Source organism: Branchiostoma lanceolatum, chromosome 4 (assembly GCF_035083965.1).
Source record: "Branchiostoma lanceolatum isolate klBraLanc5 chromosome 4, klBraLanc5.hap2, whole genome shotgun sequence".
NCBI lineage: Eukaryota > Metazoa > Chordata > Leptocardii > Amphioxiformes > Branchiostomatidae > Branchiostoma > Branchiostoma lanceolatum.
The window spans coordinates 5,129,465-5,148,280 of NC_089725.1; the positions used below are offsets into that span (position 1 = coordinate 5,129,465).

Below are 18,816 nucleotides of genomic sequence, written 5' to 3' on the forward strand. Positions count from 1 at the left end.
ATTTTGTTGTCAAATCACGGAAAGGAACGGACGAACAGCCGACAGGAGTGTAGGATCCCGTGCGTGAACCCACTGACCTCTGCTACGCTACTACTGCGTGTGTCATTAGGCGCTTTCCTGGGCCGAGATGTGCGTGCAAGTCCGACTGCATTTGGACGCGGCTAGCCCGGTTTTGCGCTTGGGACAGCTTTGAAAGCATCCAGGGGCCCACGTGCCTGTCATTGATGGGCGGTGCAGTAAACAGCGCCCATTAGTCAGCCAGAATGAAAAGATTAGCAGGGGTGAATCCGTGTCAAGGTCGGCGCGCCTGATGACCCAACTCAGCGGGCCTGATGACCCACGTAGTATCAACATATATGACGGAGACTTGTGCGCGCACGCATGGAAAGTCTTCTCTTGCCTGCTACTTTCTCCTTTTCTTTCCGTGTTTAAAGCCGCTCTAACCTTTTTCTAGTCGAGCGGACCTTCAGACCGGTGTGGCAACAATCGAAGAACTTGAAAAGTCCGCTTCAATGATCGGGAAAAGTAGAAGCCGCCCGTCGTGTGCGGCCTGATGGCGTTCGGGCACCTGTGCGCCCGCCTCCTGGCGACACGCCCGGTTCCCGAACGCCATTGACGGGCAAGAGCCGGCTGTGCAGTGCTCCGCCACAGCATTTTGTTGTCAAATCACGGAAAGGAACGGACGAACAGCCGACAGGAGGGCAGGATCCCGTGCGTGAACCTACTGACCTCTGCTACGCTACTACTGCGTGTGTCATCAGGCGCTTTCCTTGGCCGAGATGTGCGTGCAAGTCCGACTGGATTTGGACGCGGCTGGCCCGGTTTGGCGCTTGGGACAGCTTTGAAAGCATCCAGGGGCCCACGTGCCTGTCATCGATGGACGGTACAGTTAACAGCGCCCATTGGTCAGCCAGAAAGATGAGATTAGCTGGGGCGAAGCCGTGTCAAGGTCGGCGCGCCTGATGACCCAACTCAGCGGGCCTGATGACCCACGAAGTATCAACATATATGACGGAGACTGGTGCGCGAACGCATGGAAAGCCTTCTCTTGCCTGCTACTTTCTCCTTTTCTTTCCGTGTTTAAAGTCGCTCTAACCTTTTTCTAGTCGAGCGGACCTTCAGACCGGTGTGGCAACGGTCGACGAACTTGAGAAGTCCGCTTCAATGATCGGGAAAAGTAGAAGCCGCCCGTCGTGTGCGGCCTGATGGCGTTCGGGCACCTGTGCGCCCGCCTCCTAGCGACACGCCCGGTTCCCGAACGCCAATAACGGGCAGGACCCGGCTGTGCAGTGCTCCCCCACATCATTTTGTTGTCAAATCACGGAAAGGAACGGACGAACAGCCGACAGGAGGGCAGGATCCCATGCGTGAACCCACTGACCTCTGCTACGCTACTACTGCGTGTGTCATCAGGCGCTTTCCTGGGCCGAGATGTGCGTGCAAGTCCGACTGGATTTGGACGCGGCTGGCCCGGTTTTGCGCTTGGCACGGCTTTGAAAGCATCCAGGGGCCCACGTGCCTGCCATTGATGGGCGGTGCAGTAAACAGCGCCCATTGGTCAGCCAGAATGATGAGATTAGCAGGGGCGAAGCCGTGTCAAGGTCGGCGCGCCTGATGACCCAACTCAGCGGGCCTGATGACCCACGTAGTATCAACATATATGACGGAGACTGGTGCGCGCACGCATGGAAAGCCTTCTCTTGCCTGCTACTTTCTCCTTTTCTTTCCGTGTTTAAAGTCGCTCTAACCTTTTTTCTAGTCGAGCGGACCTTCAGACCGGTGTGGCAACGGTCGGCGGACTTGAAAAGTACGCTTCAATGATCGGGAAAAGTAGAAGCCGCCCGTCGTGTGCGGCCTGATGGCGTTCGGGAACCTGTGCGCCCGCCTCCTAGCGACACGCCCGGTTCCCGAACGCCATTGACTGCCATTGACGGCTGTGCAGTGCTCCGCCACAGCATTTTGTTGTCAAATCACGGAAAGGAACGGACGAACAGCCGACAGGAGTGTAGGATCCCGTGCGTGAACCCACTGACCTCTGCTACGCTACTACTGCGTGTGTCATTAGGCGCTTTCCTGAGCCGAGATGTGCGTGCAAGTCCGACTGGATTTGGACGCGGCCGGCCCGGTTTTGCGCTTGGCACGGCTTTCAAAGCAGCCAGTGGCCCACGTGCCTGCCTTTGATGGGCGGTGCAGTAAACAGCGCCCATTGGTCAGCCAGAATGATGAGATTAGCAGGGGCGAAGCCGTGTCAAGGTCGGCGCGCCTGATGACCCAACTCAGCGGGCCTGATGACCCACGTAGTATCAACATATATGACGGAGACTGGTGCGTGCACGCATGGAAAGCCTTCTCTTGCCTGCTACTTTCTCCTTTTCTTTCCGTGTTTAAAGTCGCTCTAACCTTTTTCTAGTCGAGCGGACCTTCAGACCGGTGTGGCAACGGTCGACGAACTTGAAAAGTCCGCTTCAATGATCGGGAAAAGTAGAAGCCGCCCGTCGTGTGCGGCCTGATGGCGTTCGGGAACCTGTGCGCCCGCCTCCTAGCGACACGCCCGGTTCCCGAACGCCAATGACGGGCAGGACCCGGCTGTGTAGTGCTCCGCCACAGCATTTTATTGTCAAATCACGGAAAGGAACGGACGAACAGCCGACAGGAGTGCAGGATCCTGTGCGTGAACCCACTGACCTCTGCTACGCTACTACTGCGTGTGTCATCAGGCGCTTTCCTGAGCCGAGATGTGCGTGCAAGTCCGACTGGATTTGGACGCGGCCGGCCCGGTTTTGCGCTTGGCACGGCTTTCAAAGCAGCCAGTGGCCCACGTGCCTGCCTTTGATGGGCGGTGCAGTAAACAGCGCCCATTGGTCAGCCAGAATGATGAGATTAGCAGGGGCGAAGCCGTGTCAAGGTCGGCGCGCCTGATGACCCAACTCAGCGGGCCTGATGACCCACGTAGTATCAACATATATGACGGAGACTGGTGCGCGAACGCATGGAAAGCCTTCTCTTGCCTGCTACTTTCTCCTTTTCTTTCCGTGTTTAAAGCCGCTCTAACCTTTTTCTAGCCGAGCGGACCTTCAGACCGGTGTGGCAACGGTCGACGAACTTGAAAAGTCCGCATTAATGATCGGGAAAAGTAGAAGCCGCCCGTCGTGTGCGGCCTGATGGCGTTCGGGAACCTGTGCGCCCGCCTCCTGGCGACACGCCCGGTTCCCGAACGCCAATGACGGGCAGGACCCGGCTGTGCAGTGCTCCCCCACATCATTTTGTTGTCAAATCACGGAAAGGAACGGACGAACAGCCGACAGGAGTGCAGGATCCCGTGCGTGAACCCACTGACCTCTGCTACGCTACTACTGCGTATGTCATCAGGCGCTTTCCTGGGCCGAGATGTGCGTGCAAGTCCGACTGGATTTGGACGCGGCTGGCCCGGTTTGGCGCTTGGGACAGCTTTGAAAGCATCCAGGGGCCCACGTGCCTGTCATCGATGGACGGTACAGTTAACAGCGCCCATTGGTCAGCCAGAAAGATGAGATTAGCTGGGGCGAAGCCGTGTCAAGGTCGGCGCGCCTGATGACCCAACTCAGCGGGCCTGATGACCCACGAAGTATCAACATATATGACGGAGACTGGTGCGCGAACGCATGGAAAGCCTTCTCTTGCCTGCTACTTTCTCCTTTTCTTTCCGTGTTTAAAGTCGCTCTAACCTTTTTCTAGTCGAGCGGACCTTCAGACCGGTGTGGCAACGGTCGACGAACTTGAGAAGTCCGCTTCAATGATCGGGAAAAGTAGAAGCCGCCCGTCGTGTGCGGCCTGATGGCGTTCGGGCACCTGTGCGCCCGCCTCCTAGCGACACGCCCGGTTCCCGAACGCCAATAACGGGCAGGACCCGGCTGTGCAGTGCTCCCCCACATCATTTTGTTGTCAAATCACGGAAAGGAACGGACGAACAGCCGACAGGAGGGCAGGATCCCATGCGTGAACCCACTGACCTCTGCTACGCTACTACTGCGTGTGTCATCAGGCGCTTTCCTGGGCCGAGATGTGCGTGCAAGTCCGACTGGATTTGGACGCGGCTGGCCCGGTTTTGCGCTTGGCACGGCTTTGAAAGCATCCAGGGGCCCACGTGCCTGCCATTGATGGGCGGTGCAGTAAACAGCGCCCATTGGTCAGCCAGAATGATGAGATTAGCAGGGGCGAAGCCGTGTCAAGGTCGGCGCGCCTGATGACCCAACTCAGCGGGCCTGATGACCCACGTAGTATCAACATATATGACGGAGACTGGTGCGCGCACGCATGGAAAGCCTTCTCTTGCCTGCTACTTTCTCCTTTTCTTTCCGTGTTTAAAGTCGCTCTAACCTTTTTTCTAGTCGAGCGGACCTCCAGACCGGTGTGGCAACGGTCGGCGGACTTGAAAAGTACGCTTCAATGATCGGGAAAAGTAGAAGCCGCCCGTCGTGTGCGGCCTGATGGCGTTCGGGAACCTGTGCGCCCGCCTCCTGGCGACACGCCCGGTTCCCGAACGCCATTGACTGCCATTGACGGCTGTGCAGTGCTCCGCCACAGCATTTTGTTGTCAAATCACGGAAAGGAACGGACGAACAGCCGACAGGAGTGTAGGATCCCGTGCGTGAACCCACTGACCTCTGCTACGCTACTACTGCGTGTGTCATTAGGCGCTTTCCTGGGCCGAGATGTGCGTGCAAGTCCGACTGCATTTGGACGCGGCTAGCCCGGTTTTGCGCTTGGGACAGCTTTGAAAGCATCCAGGGGCCCACGTGCCTGTCATTGATGGGCGGTGCAGTAAACAGCGCCCATTAGTCAGCCAGAATGAAAAGATTAGCAGGGGTGAATCCGTGTCAAGGTCGGCGCGCCTGATGACCCAACTCAGCGGGCCTGATGACCCACGTAGTATCAACATATATGACGGAGACTTGTGCGCGCACGCATGGAAAGTCTTCTCTTGCCTGCTACTTTCTCCTTTTCTTTCCGTGTTTAAAGCCGCTCTAACCTTTTTCTAGTCGAGCGGACCTTCAGACCGGTGTGGCAACAATCGAAGAACTTGAAAAGTCCGCTTCAATGATCGGGAAAAGTAGAAGCCGCCCGTCGTGTGCGGCCTGATGGCGTTCGGGCACCTGTGCGCCCGCCTCCTGGCGACACGCCCGGTTCCCGAACGCCATTGACGGGCAAGAGCCGGCTGTGCAGTGCTCCGCCACAGCATTTTGTTGTCAAATCACGGAAAGGAACGGACGAACAGCCGACAGGAGGGCAGGATCCCGTGCGTGAACCCACTGACCTCTACTACGCTACTACTGCGTGTGTCATCAGGCGCTTTCCTGGGCCGAGATGTGCGTGCAAGTCCGACGGGATTTGGACGCGGCTGGCCCGGTTTTGCGCTTGGCACGGCTTTGAAAGCATCCAGGGGCCCACGTGCCTACCATTGATAAGCGGTGCAGTAAACAGCGCCCATTGGTCAGCCAGAATGATGAGATTAGCAGGGGTGAACCCGTGTCAAGGTCGGCGCGCCTGATGACCCAACTCAGCGGGCCTGATGACCCACGTAGTATCAACATATATGACGGAGACTTGTGCGCGCACGCATGGAAAGTCTTCTCTTGCCTGCTACTTTCTCCTTTTCTTTCCGTGTTTAAAGTCGCTCTAACCTTTTTCTAGTCCAGCGGACCTTCAGACCGGTGTGGCAACGGTCGACGAACTTGAAAAGTCCGCTTCAATGATCGGGAAAAGTAGAAGCCGCCCGTCGTGTGCGGCCTGATGGCGTTCGGGAACCTGTGCGCCCGCCTCCTAGCGACACGCCCGGTTCCCGAACGCCAATGACGGGCAGGACCCGGCTGTGCAGTGCTCCGCCACAGCATTTTATTGTCAAATCACAGAAAGGAACGGACGAACAGCCGACAGGAGTGCAGGATCCCGTGCGTGAACACACTGACCTCTGCTACGCTACTACTGTGTGTGTCATCAGGCGCTTTCCTGAGCCGAGATGTGCGTGCAAGTCCGACTGGATTTGGACGCGGCCGGCCCGGTTTTGCGCTTGGCACGGCTTTGAAAGCAGCCAGTGGCCCACGTGCCTGCCTTTGATGGGCGGTGCAGTAAACAGCGCCCATTGGTCAGCCAGAATGATGAGATTAGCAGGGGCGAAGCCGTGTCAAGGTCGGCGCGCCTGATGACCCAACTCAGCGGGCCTGATGACCCACGTAGTATCAACATATATGACGGAGACTGGTGCGCGAACGCATGGAAAGCCTTCTCTTGCCTGCTACTTTCTCCTTTTCTTTCCGTGTTTAAAGCCGCTGTAACCTTTTTCTAGCCGAACGGACCTTCAGACCGGTGTGGCAACGGTCGACGAACTTGAAAAGTCCGCATCAATGATCGGGAAAAGTAGAAGCCGCCCGTCGTGTGCGGCCTGATGGCGTTCGGGAACCTGTGCGCCCGCCTCCTTGCGACACGCCCGGTTCCCGAACGCCAATGACGGGCAGGACCCGGCTGTGCAGTGCTCCCCCACATCATTTTGTTGTCAAATCACGGAAAGGAACGGACGAACAGCCGACAGGAGTGCAGGATCCCGTGAGTGAACCCACTGACCTCTGCTACGCTACTACTGCGTATGTCATCAGGCGCTTTCCTGGGCCGAGATGTGCGTGCAAGTCCGACTGGATTTGAACGCGGCCGGCCCGGTTTTGCGCTTGGCACGGCTTCGAAAGCATCCAGGGGCCCACGTGCCGGCCATTGATGGGCGGTGCAGTAAACAGCGCCCATTGGTCAGCCAGAATGATGAGATTAGCAGGGGCGAAGCCGAGTCAAGGTCGGCGCGCCTGATGACCCAACTCAGCGGGCCTGATGACCCACGTAGTATCAACATATATGACGGAGACTGATGCGCGCACGCATGGAAAGCCTTCTCTTGCCTGCTACTTTCTCCTTTTCTTTCCTTGTTTAAAGCCGCTGTAACCTTTTTCTAGTCGAGCGGACCTTCAGACCGGTGTGGCAACGGTCGACGAACTTGAAAAGTCCGCTTCAATGATCGGGAAAAGTAGAAGCCGCCCGTCGTGTGCGGCCTGATGGCGTTCGGGAACCTGTGCGCCCGCCTCCTTGCGACACGCCCGGTTCCCGAACGCCAATGACGGGCAGGACCCGGCTGTGCAGTGCTCCCCCACATCATTTTGTTGTCAAATCACGGAAAGGAACGGACGAACAGCCGACAGGAGTGCAGGATCCCGTGAGTGAACCCACTGACCTCTGCTACGCTACTACTGCGTATGTCATCAGGCGCTTTCCTGGGCCGAGATGTGCGTGCAAGTCCGACTGGATTTGAACGCGGCCGGCCCGGTTTTGCGCTTGGCACGGCTTCGAAAGCATCCAGGGGCCCACGTGCCGGCCATTGATGGGCGGTGCAGTAAACAACGCCCATTGGTCAGCCAGAATGATGAGATTAGCAGGGACGAAGCCGTGTCAAGGTCGGCGCGCCTGATGACCCAACTCAGCGGGCCTGATGACCCACGTAGTATCAACATATATGACGGAGACTGATGCGCGCACGCATGGAAAGCCTTCTCTTGCCTGCTACTTTCTCCTTTTCTTTCCTTGTTTAAAGCCGCTGTAACCTTTTTCTAGTCGAGCGGACCTTCAGACCGGTGTGGCAACGGTCGACGAACTTGAAAAGTCCGCTTCAATGATCGGGAAAAGTAGAAGCCGCCCGTCGTGTGCGGCCTGATGGCGTTCGGGAACCTGTGCGCCCGCCTCCTGGCGACACGCCCGGTTCCCGAACACCAATGACGGGCAGGAGCCGGCTGTGCAGTGCTTCGCCACAGCATTTTGTTGTCAAATCACGGAAAGGAACGGACGAACAGCCGACAGGAGTGCAGGATCCCGTGCGTGAACCCACTGACCTCTGCTACGCTACTACTGCGTGTGTCATCAGGCGCTTTCCTGGGCCGAGATGTGCGTGCAAGTCCGACTGGATTTGAACGCGGCCGGCCCGGTTTTGCGCTTGGCACGGCTTTGAAGGCAGCCAGGGGCCCACGTGCCTGCCATTGATGGGCGGTGCAGTAAACAGCGCCCATTAGTCAGCCAGAATGATGAGATTAGCAGGGGCGAAGCCGTGTCAAGGTCGGCGCGCCTGATGACCCAACTCAGCGGGCCTGATGACCCACGTAGTATCAACATATATGACGGAGACTAGTGCGCGCACGCATGAAAAGCCTTCTCTTGCCTGCTATTTTCTCCCTTTCTTTCCGTGTTTAAAGCCGCTCTAACCTTTTTCTAGTCGAGCGGACCTTCAGACCGGTGTGGCAACGGTCGACGAACTTGAAAAGTCCGCTTCAATGATCGGGAAAAGTAGAAGCCGCCCGTCGTGTGCGGCCTGATGGCGTTCGGGAACCTGTGCGCCCGCCTCCTAGCGACACGCCCGGTTCCCGAACGCCATTGACGGGCAGGAGCCGGCTGTGCAGTGCTCCGCCACAGCATTTTGTTGTCAAATCACGGAAAGGAACGGACGAACAGCCGACAGGAGTGCAGGATCCCGTGAGTGAACCCACTGACCTCTGCTACGCTACTACTGCGTGTGTCATCAGGCGCTTTCCTGAGCCGAGATGTGCGTGCAAGTCCGACTGGATTTGGACGCGGCCGGCCCGGTTTTGCGCTTGGCACGGCTTTCAAAGCAGCCAGTGGCCCACGTGCCTGCCTTTGATGGGCGGTGCAGTAAACAGCGCCCATTGGTCAGCCAGAATGATGAGATTAGCAGGGGCGAAGCCGTGTCAAGGTCGGCGCGCCTGATGACCCAACTCAGCGGGCCTGATGACCCACGTAGTATCAACATATATGACGGAGACTGGTGCGTGCACGAATGGAAAGCCTTCTCTTGCCTGCTACTTTCTCCTTTTCTTTCCGTGTTTAAAGTCGCTCTAACCTTTTTCTAGTCGAGCGGACCTTCAGACCGGTGTGGCAACGGTCGACGAACTTGAAAAGTCCGCTTCAATGATCGGGAAAAGTAGAAGCCGCCCGTCGTGTGCGGCCTGATGGCGTTCGGGAACCTGTGCGCCCGCCTCCTAGCGACACGCCCGGTTCCCGAACGCCAATGACGGGCAGGACCCGGCTGTGTAGTGCTCCGCCACAGCATTTTATTGTCAAATCACGGAAAGGAACGGACGAACAGCCGACAGGAGTGCAGGATCCCGTGAGTGAACCCACTGACCTCTGCTACGCTACTACTGCGTGTGTCATCAGGCGCTTTCCTGAGCCGAGATGTGCGTGCAAGTCCGACTGGATTTGGACGCGGCCGGCCCGGTTTTGCGCTTGGCACGGCTTTCAAAGCAGCCAGTGGCCCACGTGCCTGCCTTTGATGGGCGGTGCAGTAAACAGCGCCCATTGGTCAGCCAGAATGATGAGATTAGCAGGGGCGAAGCCGTGTCAAGGTCGGCGCGCCTGATGACCCAACTCAGCGGGCCTGATGACCCACGTAGTATCAACATATATGACGGAGACTGGTGCGCGAATGAATGGAAAGCCTTCTCTTGCCTGCTACTTTCTCCTTTTCTTTCCGTGTTTAAAGCCGCTCTAACCTTTTTCTAGCCGAGCGGACCTTCAGACCGGTGTGGCAACGGTCGACGAACTTGAAAAGTCCGCATTAATGATCGGGAAAAGTAGAAGCCGCCCGTCGTGTGCGGCCTGATGGCGTTCGGGAACCTGTGCGCCCGCCTCCTGGCGACACGCCCGGTTCCCGAACGCCAATGACGGGCAGGACCCGGCTGTGCAGTGCTCCCCCACATCATTTTGTTGTCAAATCACGGAAAGGAACGGACGAACAGCCGACAGGAGTGCAGGATCCCGTGCGTGAACCCACTGACCTCTGCTACGCTACTACTGCGTATGTCATCAGGCGCTTTCCTGGGCCGAGATGTGCGTGCAAGTCCGACTGGATTTGAACGCGGCCGGCCCGGTTTTGCGCTTGGCACGGCTTCGAAAGCATCCAGGGGCCCACGTGCCGGCCATTGATGGGCGGTGCAGTAAACAACGCCCATTGGTCAGCCAGAATGATGAGATTAGCAGGGGCGAAGCCGTGTCAAGGTCGGCGCGCCTGATGACCCAACTCAGCGGGCCTGATGACCCACGTAGTATCAACATATATGACGGAGACTGATGCGCGCACGCATGGAAAGCCTTCTCTTGCCTGCTACTTTCTCCTTTTCTTTCCTTGTTTAAAGCCGCTCTAACCTTTTTCTAGTCGAGCGGACCTTCAGACCGGTGTGGCAACGGTCGACGAACTTGAAAAGTCCGCTTCAATGATCGGGAAAAGAAGAAGCCGCCCGTCGTGTGCGGCCTGATGGCGTTCGGGAACCTTTGCGCCCGCCTCCTGGCGACACGCCCGGTTCCCGAACGCCATTGACGGGCAGGAGCCGGCTGTGCAGTGCTTCGCCACAGCATTTTGTTGTCAAATCACGGAAAGGAACGGACGAACAGCCGACAGGAGTGCAGGATCCCGTGCGTGAACCCACTGACCTCTGCTACGCTACTACTGCGTGTGTCATCAGGCGCTTTCCTGGGCCGAGATGTGCGTGCAAGTCCGACTGGATTTGGACGCGGCAGGCCCGGTTTTGCGCTTGGCACGGCTTTGAAAGCAGCCAGGGGCCCACGTGCCTGCCATTGATGGGCGGTGCAGTAAACAGCGCCAATTGGTCAGCCAGAAAGATGAGATTAGCAGGGGCGAAGCCGTGTCAAGGTCGGCGCGCCTGATGACCCAACCCAGCGGGCCTGATGACCCACGTAGTATCAACATATATGACGGAGACTGGTGCGCGCACGCATGGAAAGCCTTCTCTTGCCTGCTATTTTCTCCTTTTCTTTCCGTGTTTAAAGCCGCTCTAACCTTCTTCTAGTCGAGCGGACCTTCAGACCGGTGTGGCAACGGTCGGCGAACTTGAAAAGTCCGCTTCAATGATCGGGGAAAGTAGAAGCCGCCCGTCGTGTGCGGCCTGATGGCGTTCGGGAACCTGTGCGCCCGCCTCCTGGCGACACGCGCGGTTCCCGAACGCCATTGACGGGCAGGAGCCGGCTGTGCAGTGCTCCGCCACATCATTTTGTTGTCAAATCACGGAAAGGAACGGACAAAAAGCCGACAGGAGTGCAGGATCCCGTGCGTGAACCCACTGACCTCTGCTACGCTACTACTGCGTGTGTCGTCAGGCGCTTTCCTGGGCCGAGATGTGCGTACAAGTCCGACTAAATTTGGACGCGGCTAGCCCGGTTTTGCGCTTGGCACGGCTTTGAAAGCAGCATGGGGCCCACGTGCCTACTATTGATGGGCGGTGCAGTAAACAGCGCCCATTGGTCTGCCAGAATGATAAGATTAGCAGGGGCGAAGCCGTGTCAAGGTCGCCGCGCCTGATGACCCAACTCAGCGGGCCTGATGACCCACGTAGTGTCAACATATATGACGGAGACTGGTGCGCGCACGCATGGAAAGCCTTCTCTTGCCTGCTATTTTCTCCTTTTCTTTCCGTTTTTAAAGCCGCTCTAACCTTTTTCTAGTCGAGCGGACCTTCAGACCGGTGTGGCAACGGTCGGTGAACTTAAAAAGTCCGCTTAAATCATCGGGAAAAGTAGAAGCCGCCCGTCCTGTGCGGCCTGATGGCGTTCGGGAACCTGTGCGCCCGCCTCCTGGCGACACGCGCGGTGCCCGAACGCCATTGACGGGCAGAAGCCGGCTGTGCAGTGCTCCGCCACAGCTTTTTGTTGTCAAATCACGGAAAGGAACGGACGAACAGCCGACAGGAGGGCAGGATCCCGTGCGTACACTCACTAACCTCTGCTACGCTACAACTACGTGTGTCATCAGGCGCTTTCCTGGGCCGAGATTTGCAGGTCCGACTGGATTTGGACGTGGCTGGCCCGGTTTTGTGCTTGGCACGGCTTTGAAAGCAGCCCGGGGCCCACGTGCCTGCCATTGATGGGCGGTGTAGTTAAACAGCGCCCATTGGTCTGCCAGAATGATGAGATTAGCTGAGGTGAAGCCGTGTCAAGGTCGGCGAGCCTGATGACCCAACTCAGCGAGCCTGATGACCCACGTAGTATCAACATATATGACGGAGACTGGTACGCGCACGAATGGAAAGCCTCCTCTTGCCTGCTACTTTCTCCTTTTCTTTCCGTGTTTAAAGTCGCTCTAACATTTTTCTAGTCGAGCGGACCTTCAGACCGGTGTGGCAACGATCGGCGAACTTAAAAAGTCCGCTTCAATGATCGGGAAAAGTAGAAGCCGCCCGTCCTGTGCGGCCTGATGGTGTTCGGGAACCTGTGCGCCCGCCTCCTTGCGACACGTCCGGTTCCCGAACGCCATTGACGGGCAGAAGCCGGCTGTGCAGTGCTCCGCCACAGCATTTTGTTGTCAAATCACGGAAAGGAACGGACGAACGGCCGACAAGAGGGCAGGATCCCGTGCGTGAACCCACTGACCTCTGCTACGCTACTACTGCGTGTGTCATCAGGCGCTTTCCTGGGCCGAGATGTGCGTGCAAGTCCGACTGGATTTGGACGCGGTTGGCCCGGTTTTGCGCTTGGCACGGCTTTGAAAGCAGTCAGGGGCCCACGTGCCTGCCATTGATGGGTGGTGTAGTAAACAGCGCCCATTGGTCAGCCAGAATGATGAGATTAGCAGGGGTGAAGCCGTGTCAGAGTCGGCGCGCCTGATGACCTAACACAGCGAGCCTGATGACCCACGTAGTATCAACATATATGACGGAGACTGGTGCGCGCACGCATGGAAAGCCTTCTCTTGCCTGCTGCTTTCTCCTTTTCTTTCCGTGTTTTTGAATCTGTATCTTTATCTAATATAGCCGGTATAACCGCCATTAGGCCCAACACACCAGCTTCGCAGGCACGCGGCGCGGCTGTTTAAAGTAACTCTAACCTTTTTCTAGTCGAGCGGACCTTCAGACCGGTGTGGCAACGGTCGGCGAGCTTGAAAAGTCAACTTCAATGATCGGGAAAAGTAAAAGCCGCCCATCGTGTGCGGCCTGATGGCGCAGTAAACAGTGCCAATTGGTCAGCCAGAATGATGAGATTAGCAGGGGTGAAGCCGTGTCAAGGTCGGCGCGCCTGATGACCCAACTCAGCGAGCCTGATGACCCACGTAGTATCAACATATATGACGGAGACTGGTGCGCGCACGCATGGAAAGCCTTCTCTTGCCTGCTGCTTTCTCCTTTTCTTTCCGTGTTTAAAGTCACTCTGACCTTTTTCAAGTCGAGCGGACCTTCAGACCGGTGTGGCAACGGTCGGCGAACTTGAAAAGTCCACTTCAATCATCGGGAAAAGTAGAAGCCGCCCGCCGTGTGCGGCCTGATGGCGTTCGGGAACCTGTTCGCTCGCCTCCTGGCGACACTGCGGACTAACTTCTCTGGCATGTTATCCGTCTATATGGCAATTTTCTACAATTTTTCTAGCCACCTGATGCCTGGTAGAGGCTACACAGATCCGTTCTTCAGTCAGGGAGATCCATGCGCCCCTTGTGGAGGGTGAAACGGGTTTTGGGGGCATGGAACTTTGTAGTATTTAGGCACATCGAACACGGTTGCTCGAATACGGGTCCGAGCATTTTTTATATTTCCAAATGACTCTTGACACTCCTGCCAACTCGACCTCTATGAAAATCGTCCTGATGGCCGATTAGAGCAATTTCGAGTGTAAATAAAGGCACAAACAAAAAAATCAAACAAACAAACAAAACTGAGACTCTGTCTTTTGACTTTAATGGCGCCGTTGACCCATTCTTTAGTTTGGGGATATCCCTGGACTACGTTATATTGCATAGTTCAGGAAGTTCCGTGCGCCCCTTGCTGGTGAGGCGGTTTTTTGGGGCAGGTGACGTTGCAGTATTTGGGAACGTCGAACACGCTACCGGGGATTGGTCCGAGCTGGTAGGAGGTTGTGTTGAATGTGATGGTGTGGACGGCGTGAGGCGGGTACACGATCTTCTCCCAGTACTGGCAGGGCGTGCCGTCCTCTGCCTGGTACCACCTACAGGGGGAAACAAGACCACAGCATGTCAAGGACCAAAGATACGAAAACCGGAAGTTCTTCTGCAGAACCAAGGTCACTTAGCAGGGGGCCGTCCTCTGCCTCGTGCCACCTACAGTGGGAAACAAGACCACAGCATGTCAAGGACCAAAGGTACGAAAACCGGAAGTTCTGCTGCAGTACCAAGGTCACATACCAGGGGCCGTCCTCTGCCTGGTACCACCTACAGGGGAAACAAGACCATAACACGTCCACGTCAAAATATAGAAGAAAGAAAGTTCAATTAGTCTCATTGGAACATTTTGACAAAAACGCCCCTGCAGTTCTAGAGCAAGTCGCTAGAGGGGCATAACCTACAGCACTTCTTCCTTACATCACAAGCTATCTGCCACCCAAAAATAAAGACCATGGCATGTTTAGGTAAAAAGATGCAAAAAATGGACATCTGCTGCAGTCTCCCCAATATCTACTCACGTACCGAATATCATCATAATCCATCAAAGGTTTCTTGAGTTATGCTGACTTCAAAAGTCCGGAAACACAAACAGACAGACTCACAGACACACACAGAGACACACCCAAAACAATATTTCCATTTATCGTCGCTAAAGTATATAAGATATTCATATTTTGAATGATCAACATTTCCATGTATACATTCCATTCTATAACGCGTCTTTGTATAACATTTCATTCTATAACATTTGATCCAATAACATTTCATTCTATAACATTTCATTGTGTCATTTGATGGTGAACTGGTTGTGTTATGTTCGTTTTTTTTTTTTTCAGATGCGACAGTCCATAGGTCTGTTCTTAATCTGCCTGCCGGCTCCCCTCTGTGTTAAACAATTGGGAACCTTTGTAGCACATGTGGCACATAAGGTCCGAGGTTCTGTTTGCCATTTACGTCCTAAGTGAAATTACCTCGCCTTCCACATGAAATTACTCCACCCGTTTTAATGAAGTACACTTCAAAACCAAAGAAGAAGGAAAACTAGATCAGAGAGACACGAGCTTTTTGACACTATTTTCAACAAAGACTCAGACAAAGGAATAGAGACAGAAAAAGAACGTGTCAAGCTACCCACGACAGGTCATCGGGCTCACAACACCGCCTTACAAAATAAACCCAAAGACTAACATCTAACTAAGGTAACCTCTCGGATTCTTCTTGACTACACGAACCTGTCCGTTGCCGCAGCCCCTTGTATTTCCCAGCCGTGGCAGGTCCGCCCGTCGATAGTCTCGTTCCCGAGATAAGTCGCCCCGGTCAGCCAGGTGGGCTTGAGCACGCCGCACCCCTCGGTCGCGCCGCAGGCCCGGCAGCACATCTGATCCCGGGGGAAGTGCACGAACATCCCCAGGGGGGTGAAGAAGAGCTGACACTCGCTGCGCCTTTCCCTCGGCCTCAGACCCACGCCGTCGCAGAAGAAGTCTAGCTGGCCGTGCGAGTGGTCGAACCTTGGACACAAGATAACGTTATCGAAGGTTTGCCACGTAGTCAAACCAAAGTACAGCGATCGAAAACATGCATTGAAAAGATAATCACACCTACAGTGAACCTGACTTCAAATAATTTTAGTGATACTAAGATCGTTTGAAGACAAGTATTTGTATCAACTTTCTTGCTACAGGCTACTTTTCAAGCTCTTTAGAAAACAATCCTACCTTGCCCTGCGGTTGGCGAAGTCGTAGTACCAAGCCCCGGTGTTTCGGCTGATGAGTATGACGGAAATGTGCTGCTCCTCTTGGAAACTAACGGAGAAGGTGGCCGGCCATGTTGGCGGCCTCTGAGGAGGTCCAGAAGTCGCGGTTTGAGACGCCGCCACCAGGAAACACACAGCGAGGGCGAGGGAAGGGGCGATGGGAGTCATGCTGAAGGCAGGCATGTTTTTCTGCGGGACTGGAGCTCGAGGGAAACGTAGAACGCCAATCAGTAGCCAGATGTTGTTTGAAGAACTTTGAACCTCTGTTTGTTCATACTTTGTTTATTCATGATAAGCCCAGATGACCCTATTGAGGTCATTAGGGAATATGGTCACACAACATTTAACAAAGATACAGGAAACAGTGCCATCAAATTTAAAGGAAACCCAAGCAATACTAGAAAGGCAACATTTGCGGGAGCAAATGCAACACGTTTCGCCCATTTCCCTCCCCACGCAAAAAGCAACTGTGGCATAGAGGCTAACGATGTAGATGTAGGACCGATAATGCAATATGGCGCTGGCATGACACTGTTAATATATGCAAAAAGGCGACCAACAAAACTTCGCCATCAAGCCGACTATCTGGTACCACAAACAAAACAAGTTGCAGACGATTGTGTGTGGAGAAATCTTCGGCTTTTTTTAACAAGCTTAAGTGCCAGTGGTTGCGATAAAAATACTATTTTTTTTTAGTACAACGCTACGCCACACATTTTGTTTAATGCGCTATCGATCAGCGCCGATATTCAAAACTTCCCCGCGGCCCGATAGTGTAGACGTGTAACAGGGGTTAACGCAAGGAGGTTGAAAATTCTTAGGTTTACGTCATTTTTAGCCAAAACTTTAAACAATTACTCAAAGCAAGGGCCTCCTTGCTCAAGGTAAATTTTCACGCACTTCACAACTCTCTATTGTTATTGTTAATGTTCTGAATGGAGTTTAAACTGTAAACTCCATTTGGGTAAGTCCAATTTTTGTGCTGGCGTTTACAGTTTACAGTTTAAACTCCATTCAGAATGACTTCTACCAACACAGATGAATATTGTTAATGTTATTGTCAACGTCCCGACACGGGATGTTTCCGAAGGTGGGAAACTTTGGACACTTTGTGTGCACTATTGTGCGCACTGGTGTCCAATCTTGGTGACACAGGGGTAGAAAATTCGTGTACATAGCGAGGAAATGTCTGGTGTCACCATAGTGTCCAAGGTTGCAAACATGCGGAAATCTTTGTTTCCATGCAGTGTTAAAAGAAGAAAAACACAGTGTGTGTCGAAAAATACCACCAGAAAAGCTTTGAACCTTCTCAATTGCACTTAACTTCAGTAGGACACAACAATAACAACACAAGGATGGGAGCCAGAAAGTAGTGAAGTTGTGTCGGCAGTGCCCCTAATTAAATTGACTATTTCAACCAATCAGGTTGAGCTTGTTACATCCGCGCTCTCTCATTGGCTGACCGAATTAGTCCACCTGGCCAGATGAATAAAGATGTGACCTAAAGGTCAGTGACCCCATATGAGAAAAATAGCCGATCTTCTCCCCCCAAATACCCTCTTAATCGTATTTCGAAGTGTTCTATGCCGAAAGTGCGAATGGGATTCTTTGAATATTTGTTCAATGTACCCCCATAGCAAATTTCAGGTCATTTGGATTTATATCCAGAGCACAGGAGGCCAAAATGTACGTCTTTGGTCAATAAAATCACTTTCAATGTCAATATCGAAAAAATGAAAAAAATACTCCCAGGGTATTTACCCACTCTACCTGTATACCAAATTTCAGCTCAGTTGGTCCAGGGACGACCGAGCTGCGTCGACTGTAAGATTTGACAGGAGAAAGAAACCTTACGAACACAATATGTTGCGCCCAACAGTATGTTGGGCTCAACATAATTAGAGTCAGAAAATCGGATTTTGAAAGTCAATTTATTTAGTCATTTCTAAACATGATTAGTTCAAACAACTCTATCACAGTGTATAGCAACGTCCATTACGCAACAATACGACGTCGTTGTGATGTAGAAACTCACTGAAGATCGTGGCTGGAGTTTCTGTAGGCTCGCAAAACTAAGGGGGTCATCGTACGCCACGATTTTGCGCGGTTTTAAAATGCTCAACGTATGAAGTAATTTTGCAAATGTACTAAACAATGTTAGTAAACGCCACTACAATAAAGATTTCAGCATATTTTCAATTTCCATTTTTTTGCCCTAATTTTGCTTTGGTGTTCTAAGGTTGAAAGAAAGAAGGACGGCAAGACTATAATAAATGATAATCTTTGTTACATATATATTCCCCTGTGGATAGACGCCTAGGTGACCATACATGACTTACATGGGCGGTGCAGTAAACAGCGCCCATTGGTCAGCCAGAATGATGAGATTAGCAGGGGTGAAGCCGTGTCAAGGTCGGCGCGCCTGATGACCCGACTCAGCGAGCCTGATGACTCACGTAGTATCGACATATATGACGGAGACTGGTGCGCGCACGCATGGAAAGCCTTGTCTTACCTGCTACTTTCTCCTTTTCTTTCCTTGTTTAAAGCCGCTCTAACCTTTTTCTAGTCGAGCGGACCTTCAGACCAGTGTGGCAACGGTTGGCGAACTTGAAAAGTCCGCTTCAGGTTCCGTGTCGGAGTTCAAATATGACCCGTATTCTGCCAGAAGTGCGTGGTCGTCACTCTGTTTTCTGGCCCCTATTGCTTGGTGATCGTTTTAGCTGTGCACATCCTACTAGGCGCGCTACACATCTCTGCCGCATGTATCTAAACTGCCCGCTTCTATCTCTGATAATATGCTCCAGGTTGTGCTTTGCACTGTGTCAGAATGCATTCTTTTACACATTTGGAGAGCATTGTGCTGCTTAAAGGGCAATTTACGGCGAATTCGAAGTAGTGAAGAGTTTGATGTCGGACGCGTTTGATTCGGAATGTGGTCTACCAGTCTATACCAAAATTTCATATATTCTTCGTTTTAGCTAAAAGCTACGAACTTAAAACGCGCCCCCTACTGTTTTCCTTGTTTTTTTTTCAAACAAGCTTACAGATTTTTATAAAAGCTTTCGAATGCGTCGAAATA

The 18,816-nt window shown here is 53.7% G+C and overlaps 1 protein-coding gene across 1 annotated transcript; it reads right to left on the reverse strand.

Moving 5' to 3' along the window:
- Positions 1-13,735: 13,735 nt before the first annotated feature.
- On the reverse strand, positions 13,736-15,988 carry LOC136432315 (uncharacterized). Its single transcript, XM_066423513.1, has 3 exons — positions 15,697-15,988; positions 15,214-15,489; positions 13,736-14,025 (listed from the first exon to the last, which is right to left on the reverse strand). Exons 1-3 carry the CDS (start codon positions 15,915-15,917, stop codon positions 13,821-13,823), a joined length of 702 nt encoding a protein of 233 aa, XP_066279610.1. The 5' UTR covers positions 15,918-15,988; the 3' UTR covers positions 13,736-13,820.
- Between the last annotated feature and the right edge of the window lie 2,828 nt (positions 15,989-18,816).

What these genes read in the sequence shown, in the direction of transcription:
- LOC136432315 (XM_066423513.1), bottom strand. Translation starts at nt 15,917, where the DNA reads ATGCCTGCCTTCAGCATGACTCCCATCGCCCCTTCCCTCGCCCTCGCT. An exon ending in TTCGCCAACCGCAGGGCAAG is followed by an intron (nt 15,490 to 15,696) that starts GTAGGATTGTTT and finishes CTTGTGTCCAAG; the next exon opens with GTTCGACCACTCGCACGGCC. An exon ending in GGGGCTGCGGCAACGGACAG is followed by an intron (nt 14,026 to 15,213) that starts GTTCGTGTAGTC and finishes TTCCCCCTGTAG; the next exon opens with GTGGTACCAGGCAGAGGACG.